Source organism: Aotus nancymaae, unplaced genomic scaffold (genome assembly GCF_030222135.1).
Source record: "Aotus nancymaae isolate 86718 unplaced genomic scaffold, 86718_ANA_hifiasm-v0.15.2.pri h1tg000033l, whole genome shotgun sequence".
Classification (NCBI taxonomy): Eukaryota; Metazoa; Chordata; class Mammalia; order Primates; family Aotidae; genus Aotus; species Aotus nancymaae.
Window position 1 is genome coordinate 52893362 of NW_026988447.1, and position 12658 is coordinate 52906019.

At 38.2% G+C, this 12658-nt stretch overlaps 1 protein-coding gene across 1 annotated transcript in view; it reads left to right on the forward strand.

Moving 5' to 3' along the window:
• ZGRF1 (zinc finger GRF-type containing 1) overlaps window positions 1-12658 on the forward strand; it is an 84715-nt gene that overhangs the window by 18914 nt on the left and 53143 nt on the right. Inside the window, exons 7-9 of the mRNA XM_064383987.1 lie at window positions 4024-4088; window positions 7499-7549; window positions 10117-10200. Coding sequence (XP_064240057.1) covers window positions 4024-4088; window positions 7499-7549; window positions 10117-10200 — 200 coding nt within the window. The remainder of the gene's footprint in view (window positions 1-4023; window positions 4089-7498; window positions 7550-10116; window positions 10201-12658) is intronic.

Here is a 12658-nt window from a genome sequence, read left to right on the forward strand (position 1 = left end):
GTAAAATTGAACTTTTATTTGAATATCTCATGTGATTCCCGAGAAAAATATAAATAGCTTATTGTACCTACTAAAATGATTCTTTGAAATGTAGTTAAGTTTGAAGATAATTATTAGTTTATTTTCTAAAATATTAAAAGTAGCTGGGCACGGTGGCTCACACCTGTAATCCCAGCACTTTGGGAGGCCGAGGCAGGCGGAGTTTGAGACCAGCCCGGCCAACATGGTGAAACCCTGTCTCTACTGAAAATACAAAAAGTTAGCCAGGCGTTGTGGCAGCCTGTAATCCCAGCTACCTGGGAAGCTAAGGCAGAGAACCGCTTGAACCCGGGAGGTGGAGGTTGCAGTGAACTGAAATACTGCCATTGCACTCCAGCCTGGGCAACAAGAGTGAAACTCCATCTCAAAATAAATAAATAAATAAATAAATAAATAAGAAAGTAAAAAGCTTTAATGAAAACTATGAGTACAAAGTTGTATGATACCATGTAAAACTATGAATTTCTAGCATGAAGGTTTAGGTCTTACAGGATTTCATTTTGAAGGCCAGTTGCGGTGGCTCATGCCTGTAATCCCAGCATTTTGGGAAGCCAAGGTGGGCAGATCACCAGAGGTCAGGACTTTGAGACTAGCCTGGTCAACATGACGAAACCCTGTCTCTAATAAAATACATAAAAATTAGTTGGGTGTGGTGGTGGGCACCTGTAATCTCAGCTACTGGGGAGGCTGAGGCAGGAGAATCAGTTGAACCTGTGAGGCAGAAGTTGCAGTGAGCAGAGATTGTGCCCCGGCCCTACAGCCTGGGTGACAGAGCAAAACTTTATCTCAAAAAAATGATAATTTGGTTTTGGGAAACCAACTCTTCTCTCATCAAGTTGAAAAGAAAATTACAGTTGATTCTGATTATTTGCATTAGTTCTATGAAGTCATTGAAAACACATAATTAGTAAATAAGCCTTGCTCCTAGGGGAAATAGAATACAGGGTTAGGTTGCTGCAAGTCTGTGGTCAGAACATTTTCATTAATTCATGAATACATTACCTTGTTTTATGTATGTTTCTGCTTAAAGACGCTTTATTTATTTTATTTTATTTATTTACTTTTAAGACGGGGTTTCACCATGTTGTTCAGGCTGGTCTTGAACTACTGACCTCAGGTGATCCGCCCACCTTGGCCTCCAAAGTGCTTGGATTACAGGCGTGAGCCACCACACCCGGCCAAGACGCTTTATTTGATATGTATTGTTGATTCATTAACATTGAACTCATAGCCAACAGCAATATAACTCTTACCTGTAAAAAACTTAACATTTGTACTTTCTTCGTAAGGAACATCACAGTCTTCCCGCACTTGGGAACACTAGACGGCACTATACTTAGGGGACTTTTTTTTCTTTTTGATACAGAATCTCACTCTGTTGCCCAGGCTGGAGTGCAGTGGCGTTTGCTACATACACAGTCTCCGCTTTCTTACCTCTCATTTATTCTTTTTTTTTTCTGACACCGAATCTCACTCTGTTGCCCAGGCTGGAGTGTAGTGGTGCAATCTCAGCTTACTGCAACCTCTGCCTCCTGGGTTCAAGTAATTCTCCCACTTCATCCTCTCAAATAGCTAGGATTAAAGGTGTGTGCCACCATGCCCAGCTAATTTTTGTATTTTTATTACAGATGGAGTTTTTCTATGTTGGCCAGGCTGGTTTGAACTGACCTCAGATGATCCGCCCACCTCAGCCTCCCAGAGTGTTGAGATTACAGGCTTGAGCCACTGCGCCCAGCCTCTTTGGGGACATTTTAAATAGTGAAATTACCAGTAAAAAGCACAAAAATGAAAAATGTGGCACTAAACAACGATGAAAAAGACGATTGTTTACAGCATAAGCTAAAACAAGACGGCAAGAGTGTTGCCTTGAGAACATGTGCTTCATGCAATTCATTTTTTGTTGCTCTATATGTATGTCTGCAAATGACCATGAAAGTAGAGCCAATACTGATTTGGGGGTCACAAATAAACTTTAGGGAGTAGGCAGAATCCATGAGTAATGATTGACTAAATTTGCTTTTTTGATGTAAATATATTTCTCTAAAAAGGATTAAGTTGGTTGCTTGAGACAATTTGAGAAGATTGAATCACTAGGGTATAACATACTTTCGTGAAGTTTAATGCAAAATTAGAGAAGAATAAATTTTGCCACCAATTTAGAATGTGTGAAAGTGTTAAAAAAACTCCACATTTTTTTGTGAGAGAATTGTATGTAGCTTAGAAATGTTAATTTAGAATGTTATTCTGTAGCAAAGGCAGTAAGGGAAAACATCAATTTTCATCCAGTATTTTTAAAAAACTTTTTAGAAATGTCAAGTTCCAAAATGACTTTTTATTTTATTCTGAATTTTAGCAGGAAAATAATGAAGTCATAAATAGCAATTGCCTAAAAATGAAGTTTACACTAGTTATAGCTGTGATTTTTTATAGTAATTATCATTTTAAAATTAGTCTTTCTGTGATTTTAGATTTATAAAAAAAATCTTTTTTTTTTTTGAGATGGAGTTTCACTCTTGTCCCTCAGGCTGGAGTGCAGTGTATGATTTCAGCTCACTGCAGCCTCTGCCTCTCTGGTTCAAGCAATTCTTCTGCCTCAGCCTCCCAAGTAGCTGGGATTACAGGCATGCACCACCACAGCTGGCTAATTTTTGTATTTTTAGTAGAGACAGGGTTTCACCATGTTGGCCAGGCTGGTCTCAAACCCCCAGCCTCAAGTGATCCGCTGGCCTCAGCCTCCCAAAGTGCTAGGATTACAGGTGCAAGCCACTGTGCCTGGCCAAAAAATCCTGTTTTTAAAGGAATACCTGATAAGGTGGCAAAACTAGCCACCCTGCACTCCTTTCTATTCTGCATGCTTGCCAACTTTTCTGCCTCAGAGTTTGGTATTCGGCCTTTTACCTGAACACTTTTACCCTTGTCATGGCTGAGTTTTTTTCTTGAAGGCTCAACTTAAATGTTACTTCCCATGAGAAACTTTTCCTGATCCCTGTATCAAAAATTGTTCTGTATTGTATCACTGTTCAATGAGGTGCCATTTTGTATCATAATCTGAATTTATCTGGTTTAGTTATTTGTCTTCTGTGTCTCTTTTTTCAAGGATTTTTTTTTTTTTAATTTTGTCTTATTCACTGTTATTTCCCTAGTGCCTGGCACATTGTACTTGGGAAATACTTGTTGAGTGAATATTTTAGAATGTAGAGTTTTTTTTCCTAAGCCATAGTCCAAATGGATTTAAGGTAGACTAGAAATAGCATGAAGTGCTGTTTTTCTTTTCTTTTTCTTTTGTTTTTTTTGAGACATAGTCTTACTCTGTCAGCCAGGCTGGAGTGCAGTGGCGCCATCTTGACTCACTGCAACCTCCACCTCCTGAGTTGAAGTGATTTCTTCTGCCTCTGCCTCCCGAGTAGCTGGGACTACAGTTGTGCACCACCATGCCTGGTTAATTTTTGTATTTTTAGTAGCGACAAGGTCTTGCCATGTTGGTCAGGCTGGCTTGAACTCCTGGCCTTAAGTGCTCTGCCTGCCTTGGCCTCCCAAATTGCTGGGATTACAGGAATGAGCCGTCATGCCTGAACTTGTTTTTCTTTTCTGTGGTTGCACATAGCAACAGTATACTGGGAGTCTTGACTTTCTTGTTCCTAACAGTTGTCCAGTACTTCATTTTTAGCATTTTTAGTATAGGTTAATAACTGTTGGTTTAGTATTTATTTTTTAATTAGTGTAAAAAAGGAATAAAAGGAAAATTCCTACTGTTGACTTAGAAAGTAAACAAAAGGGCTTTCATTCTAAAGATTTTTAATTTTTTATCATAAAAATGTTTTAATTTAAACAGAACAGTACAGTGAATCCTCAAATAACTACATTCCAGATTAAACAATTACCAAAGTTTAAGTTATATTCCTTGTCTCGGTTTTAGGAATAAGTTAAATTTTAGAGTACTGCTATATGTAAAAATGACATGATCATTTCTTTTCACCGTTACAGTGAGGAAACCATTTACTACAGTAGTTTCACGAAAGTCTCCTTATCTGCACAAGGATTCTCAACAGGTACAGGTTTTTTTTTTTTCTAAGAGTATGTTCTTTTATTTTGATATGAATGTTCTGTAATTTGTAATAGGATTATAGTAATACAGTCCCAAGCTATCTTGGTTCATGACCCCTACTGTATCATATAAATTTTTTCATTGCATCCATCAGCCAAAAGAAATACCTAACAGTATGTAGTTAGTAGTGTTAAGTAATTTATTTCCTAGTAACTTTGTAAGCATTTTGTTTGTTAAAAAGCATTGTTACTGGAACACTTTTACACTATTGGTGGGAGTGTAAATTAGTTCAGCCTTCGTGGAAGACAGTGTGGTGATTCCTCAAGGACCTAGAAATAGAAATTCCATTTGACCCAGCAATCCCATTACTGAGTATATATCTAAAGGATTATAAATCGTTCTATTATAAAGACACATGCACATGTATGTTCATTGTGGAACTGTTTACAATAGCAAAGACCTGGAACCAACCCAAATGCCCATCGATGATAGACTGGACAAGGAAAATGTGGCACATATACACCATGGAATACTATACAGCCATAAAAAATGATGAGTTTGTGTCCTTTGTAGGGACATGGATGAATCTGGAAACCATCATTCTCAGCAAACTGACACAAGAACAGAAAATCAAACACCGCATGTTCTCATTCATATGCGGGTGTTGAACAATGAGAACACATGGACACAGGGAGGGGAGCATCACACACTGGGGTCTGTTGTAGGGGGAATAGGAGAGGGACAGTCAGGAGTAGGGAGATTGGGGAGGGATAACGTGGGGAGACATGCCAGATATAGGTGACGGGGACGGAGGCAGCAAACCACATTGCTATGCATGTACCTATGCAGCAATCCTGCATGTTCTGCACATGTATCCCAGAACCTAAAGTGCAGTTAAATATATATATATATATATATAAAACCCCCAAAGAAACCACACTGTTACTAATGGAATGTGTATCTCTGTTGAGCAGTATACAACTTCTTAAATCTTGGAATAGATTAGGTAACACCACCTTTTTTCTTGTTACACATTGATTTTTTCATGGTAATTGCTTTTTTTCATAGCAGTTTCTCAGAATCCAACTTCACAAAGACATGATGTCATTGAAGGATATGTAGCAATATCTGATGTTGAAATAGACCTGGAGTTAGTAGTTCATTCAGTGTCAGACAGATATCAAGTGACACTGTTTCCCTACATGTAAAACATCTTGTGGAGTTCCTGTGAGTTGTGCCACCCCAGAGTACCTTGTTGCGCTGTTTGGGAACCAAACCACAGTAGTTATATAAAAGATAATGGTTCTAGGGCTGGGCGCGGTGGCTTACGCCTGTAATCCCAGCACTTTGGGAGGCCGAGGTGGGCGGATCACCTGAGGTAGGAAGTTAAAGACCAGCTTGACCAAAATGGAGAAACCTTGTCTCTACTAAAAATACAAAATTAGCTGGGTGTGGTGGCGCATACTTGTAGTACCAGCTTACTTGGGAAGCTGGGGCAGGGGAATCACTTGAACCTGGGAGGCGGAGGTTGCAGTGAGCCGAGATTGCACCACTGCACTCCAGTCTGGTGACAGAGTGACACTCTGTCTCAAAAAAAGAAAAAAAAAAGTTCTAATTAGGATGAATTGAAATTCTAGGATAAATCATCTAGATGAGTTTCTCTCTCAGTGGGGTTATCATTAGTACTTTAGAAGGGTCAGTTCTACAGATATGTTTGGGAAAAAAGCAAGTAGAATGTTTCACTTACTCCATTTTATTTTTTATTTTTATTATTATTTTTTGAGACAGAGTCTTGCTCTTTTGCCAGGCTGGAGTGCAGTGGCACGATCTTGGCTCACTGCAACCTCCATCTCCCAGGTTCAAGTGATGCTCCTGCCTTAGCCTCCCAAGTAGTTGGGATTACAGGCACGCACTACCATGCCTGGCTAATTTTTGTATTTTTAGTAGAGATGGGGTTTCACCACGTTGGTCAGGCTGGTCTCCAACTCCTGACCTCAGGTGATCTGCCGGCCTCAGCCTCCCAAAGTACTGGGATTACAGGCATGAGCCACAGTGCCCGGCCTCACTTGCCTCCATTTTATATCTTACTTTATTTTCTATGTTACTGGTCCTTTCTTCTCTCCTTTTAATAATCTTGATTTTTTTCCTTTTTTTCTAAATATACAAAACAGGAAAAAATAAAACGTACCCTACCTCTTAGAATATTTATTAATGTTTCCAGATTTTTTGGTGTGTGCCCAGTTAAAAAAATATGGTTAGATTGTTGTGTATGAATAGCTTTATATCCTTTCCCCTTAATATCATTATATTATCTAGCGTTATTAATTATTCTTCTTAAACATACATTTTAAAGGTTATTTACCATCCATCCTATGGCTTTCTTGTGCTTTGGACAAACAGTTCTCTATTTTGGTCATTTAAATAATTTTCAGCATTTTGCTATCATAAGTAACACTTTAATAAATGTTTTTGCACATAAATCATTGTTTGCAATTTAAGTTTTTTCCTTAGATTTGATTCCAGAAGTAGAACTAATTATTTAGAAGGCTAGGAACAACTGTCTTTCTTGGGTTCTTGATATTTTCTTTTTTTTTTTTTTGAGATGGAGTTTCACTCTGTCGCCCAGGCTGGAGGACAGTGGTGCAATCTTGGCTCTCTGCAGCCTCCACCTCCTGGATTCAAGCGATTCTCCAGCCTCAGCCTCCCGAGTACCTGACACAACAGGCACATGCCACCATGTACAGCTAATTTTTGTATTTTTAGTAGAGACGGGGTTTCTCTGTGTTGGCCAGGCTGGTCTCAAACTCCTGACCTTAGGTGATTCGCCCGCCTCGGCCTTCCAGAGTGCTCCCAGAGTGGGATTACAGGCATTAGCCCCCATGCCCGGCCATGATATTTTCAAATATAAAAATTTTAATGTTTTACAATTAGAATATTTATTTTACTTCAATTTTACTAGTACTGTTGAGGGCTTTTTAAATTCTTGCTAAGTGACAGTACTGTTTCATTAGGATTTTGGTTTTTATTTATTTTTTTCTGAGACAGTATATTGCTCTGTTGCCCCAGCTGGACTGCAGTAGCATGATTGGCTCCTGCAGCCTTGACTTCCTGGGCTCAAGTGATACTGCTGCCTCAGCCCCCTGAGTAACTGGGACTACAGGTGCATGCCACCACACAGATGGGGTTTCACTGTTTTGCCCAGGCTGGTCTCAAATTCATGGGCTCAAGCAATCATTCCAGCCCCAGCCTCCAAAGTGGTGGGATTACAGAGTGTGAGCACAATGCCTGGCCAGTTTTTATTTCATATTAGTGATGGTGTTCTAGTATTTCTTAACTCTAATAGAAATTTATATTTTTGTTTTCTAAATTATTATTGCTTATTGATTTAACTTATATTAATATTCTATTCCTAAGATACTAAAAGAAGATAAAGTTGAACTAAGTGAACCACTTCAGTCTTTGCAGGTAAGTTATCATTTAAAGTATGAATTAGCCAAATTATATTTGTATATATATTTTTATATATAGGTATGGCATATAATTTTAAGTTTGTAAATAAATTTGTTTGTATTACATATTGTCAGGTTTTGAAATCATTTGTAGTGATATTCATTTAGTATAAATGTACTATAAGATCAATATAATTTGGTTAAATAACAAATTTTTTTTTTTTTGAGACGGAGTCTCACTCTGTCACCAAGCTGGAGTAGTGGTGCGATCTCAGCTCACTGCAACCTCTGACTTCCTGGCTCAAGGGATTCTCCTACCTCAGCCTCCTGAGTAGCTGGGATTACAGACATGTGCCACCACGCCCAGCTAATTTTTGTATTTTTAATAGAGACGGGGTTTCACTATGTTGGCCAGGATGGTGTCGATCTCCTGACCTCATGATCCGCCCACTTTGGCATCCCAAAGTGCTGGGATTACAGGTGTGAGCCACTGCGCCCAGCCTAAATAACAACTTCTTTACTATGAAGTTAATTTTGCAAATTTGCAAACATTACCAAACCCATGAGCCATTGACAATTGCCCCATAGCTCTGTTGCCTAAAACAGAACAAAATAAAACAAAAATATCTGTATTATGGTTTCTTGCCATTTTTTATCTTTATGTAACAAGATTATACATATAAAATTATAAATAGCAACTACATAATTTAGCTTACAAATGATCATATTCTTTTTTTCACTTGAAGAAATAAGGTTTAAAATTTTTAAAAGATAGGTATCACAAAGCATAAAATACAGATAAACACTATCACTATTTTTTCCCTTAAAATGAGTTGCCACTTAAATATCACACATTTTTTAAAAGTCTGTTGAAGCTGCGAACAGTGGCCCGTGCCTGTAATCCCAGCTACTCAGGAGGCTGAGGCAGGAGGCTTATTTGAGCTGAGGGCTTAGAGTCCAGCCTGGGCAACATCATGAGACATAGTGTAATCTTCCTCTCATTAACAAAACAACAAAAATATGCTGTCATTCCACAGTAATGAAAAGGTCTTAACCTTTTGGAATAAAAGTTATTTAAATCTGTTTTTAGCTTTAAAATAGGAATACATTTGTATTTTTGTAATGTTTCTTTTTTTTATCTTTTTTCAGACAGGTTCTTATTCTGCCACCCAGACTAGCGTGCAGTGGCACAATCACAGCTCACTGCAGCCTTGGCCTCCTGCGCTCAAGCCATCCTCCTCCTTCAGCCTCCCAAGTAACTGGAACCACAGGTGTACAGTACCGTGCCTGGATAATTATTTGTAAAGATGGAGTCTGACTGTATTGTTCAGGCTGGTCTCAAACTCCCGGCCTCAAGCGATCCTCCCACCTCAGCCTCCCAAAGTGCTGGGATTATAGGCATGCACCCAGCCTATAATGGCTCTTTTTTACTACAACACTCTGAAACAACCTCTCACCAAAATATAAAATGTTTTTAATGCCATTTTTGAAAGTGTAATTAACTACACATTGCAAAAGAACTATTCCAACAGAGAATTTTGAAAACTGTATATAAGAAAATTGTAATTCTGGCTGGGCACAGTGGCTCACATCTGTACTTCCAACACTTTGGGAGGCCAAGACAGGAGTATCATTTGAGGCCAGGAATTTGAGATCAGCCTGGGCAATACAGTGGGACTCCATCTCTAAAAAAAATTTTGAAAATAAGAATAATTAGCTGGCGTGATGGCACATGCCTTTAGTCTCAGTTACTCAGGAGGTTGAAGCAGGAGGATTACTTGAGCCCAGAGGTCAAGGCTGCAGTGAGCAATTATTGCACCACTGCACTCCAGCCTGGGTGACAGAGCAAGACTCTGTGTCTAAAAAAAAAAAAAAAAGAAAATTCTAATTCTAAAATATAGATTGAATATTTTTAATAACTACTTGGTTGGCAGTTGTGTTTATATATAAGTGTTATTAAAGGATAGTGGCCATTATTTGAAGAAATAGACTACCTCTTTGGTCTGTTAGGAAAGTGTTTTTTCTCCATATTTGTTAAACATTTAAACAATTATTTTTGTAGTTCAATTCATTTTCTGTGTCTGTCCAAGTCTTATGAAAAATTATGGTTATTTTGTATATTACTTGATGAACTAAAAATGAGTTGTTGCTGTTATCAATATCAAGTGTTTTGTGATTGCTAGGAGATGATTCATTCTTCAAATAGTCAGTTACACTGTTTCCATTTTTCTTCCTTTCATTTCTTACTAATTTAAAAATAAATGATCTACATTAACATAGTGTTAGGTTTGACAGGAGATTTATTATGTACATGGCAATTTTTTTCTAGTGTTCAAAGATTTAATTAAAAATTCAGAATCAGAGTTTTCTAATATGGTAAGTTTTCAAATTACTTATCCACTAGAGTACCCCTTTGCCAGGGAGAGATAACTTGTATGTTTGTATAGAGAAAAGCAAGCTAGAGATGGCAAGTGTGTTTTCACAGGGCAAACTTCAGTTTTGCAATTATTTTTCTGTCAAAATCATGAACCACTTGTGAAACTATTCTAGCTAACTAGATAACTTACCGCTGTTTTATTCTAGTTCTCTTCCTTGGGAAGTAAAGAAGAGACTGCTTTTCTAGCTGTTATACCTAAACAAATAGAGAGGAAAACCTGTTATCCTAAGGTAAAATTTGTGAAGAACATCAATTTCTATAGCAAATTATATTTTCTCTTTTTTTTTTTTTAACTCAAGTATCAGAGTTTTCACAGGCAGAAGTTTAGTAGCATAATAAATGAATCTGGTTTTAAGAACAAGAAAAACTAATTGACTCCTGCCCCGTTTTTGGTCTTGAACTTTCTCTATACTACTAATGAGCTAGTAATACAGTGTTTACAGTATCCTTCCAGACATGGGGTACACTAGGGGTTGGACACAAAGCCATGTAGAGTACAATTAATGAATACTCTGTGGGGAACAAAATGAATGGCTTTATAGCTTTTAACTTATTATAGTCTATTCTACCACTTATACTTCTGAGTATATAGAAGTGTATATAACCAAGCTCTAGTGGTGCTACCTATTCTATATAAAAAATTAACAGACAACAGCATAAAAATATAAATAGGAGTTCTACTCCTAAAACCCAAGACATCTCTGGAAGAGATCTACATGGTGGTATAGAAGGCAAGGTACCTATTTTGGCCAGGCACAGTGGCTCCTGCCTGTAATTCCAGCACTTTGGGAGGCCAGGGCGGGTGGATCACTTGAGGCCAGGAGTTTGAGACCAGCCTGGCCCACATGGCAAAATCCCATCTCTACTGAAAATACAAAAACTAGCCAGGTATGGTAATAGACACCTGTAGTCCCAGCTACTCTGGAGGCTGAGGCATGAAAATCACTTGAACCTGGGAGGCAGAGGTTACAGTGAGTCAACACTGTGCTACTGTGCTCTAGCCTGGGTGACAGAACAAAACTCTGTCTCAAAAAAAAAAAGAGAGAGAGAGAGAGAGAAGGCAAGGTACCTATTTCCTTGTGGGGAGTGTACATTACCCATCATACAAAGCAGAAATATATAGAATCTTTAACAGTTGAGACTCATTTTTATTGCAATGTTTATGTTTTCTTTTTTTTTTTTTTGAGACAGAGTTTTGCTCTTGTTGCCCAGGCTGGAGTGCAATAGCATGATCTCAGCTCACTGCAACCTCTGCCTCCCAGGTTCAAGCGATTCTCCTGCCTCAGCCTCGAGAGTAGCTGAGATTACAGGCATGTGCCACCATGCCCGGCTAATTTTGTATTTTTGGTAGAGACGGGGTTTCTCCATTTTGGTCAGACTGGTCTTGAACTCCCAACCTCAGGTGATCCACCTGCCTCAGCTTCCCAAAGTGTTGAGATTACAGGTGTGAACCTGTTTTTAAATTCAGAAGATTATTTTCCACCAAAGTCCTATTAAAGGGGCATTTAAATTAGATTTTTCTTTCAAATGTGTGACTTACAGTCTTCATCTTTGAATGAGTATATTCAAATTGTATATTATTGTCATTTTGTTAGTTAAAGATGAATTAATCCGTTATCTACATTCCTTTGACTCTATTATCAGTCTTATTTTTTTACATTTTGGGTGGGCTTTACTTTGTATGGAGTAAAAATCCTAGAACCCTCCAGGGGGCAGCAGAGAAAGCCATTTGAAGCCTGAAAGCAGACTGAATAAAAGAACCTCTCTAAGGAACATATCTGTATTGGAATCACACTCTTAGGCCTTTGCTCTCAGAACAGTAGGATATCACATCTTTCTACTGAAAGGCAGAGAGTCCACCACCTATCCTGCAGTTAAGCCTGATATTTTACAAAAACCCCTAAGTAAAGAGAAATGCTGTTTGCATTCTTTCTCATTTTTCCTTTTCTGTTATTGGCTGTTTATTGATTGCTTCCTGTATACCAAGTACTGTGTTAAATACAGATGATACCTAGATGAAGCATAAGATCTCTGCCATCAAGGGGCTTACAGTGCAATTAGTATAGAAATAAGGAAAAATTTCATTGTAGTATGAAGTTGTAAGTCTGTAATGTATAATATTGTATGTAATGCACAGTTATGTAATATATAGTGGAAACATAGAGAAAGAAGCAACTAAATATTTCTGGTTTAATTAGCCATTATTATTATACTTATCTTTATACTCATAATAAAATTATACTTATTCATTTTTTCCCCCCTCATTGGCTATAAATTATACTTTTTTTTTTTTTGAGATGGAGTCTTGCTATGTCTCCCAGGCTGGAGGGCAGTGGCATGATCTCGGCTCACTGCAACCTCCACCTCCTGGGTTCAAGTGATTCACCTGCCTCGGGCGCCCAAGTAACTGGGATTACAGATGCCTACCACCACGCCCGGCTAATTTTTTGTATTTTTAGTAGAGATGGGATTTTACCATGTTGGCCAGGCTTGAACTCCTGACCTCAAGTGATCCGCCTGCCTCAGCCTCCTAAAGCACAAGGATTATAGATGTGAGCCACCACGCCCAGCCTAAATCATACTTTCTAATGTTGAACTTAAATGCAGTTAAATTGAATTGATGCACTTTGAATTAGTTACCTAAAACATATGTTTTAGGATAACAGGAGAATTTCCTGGTTTTCAACT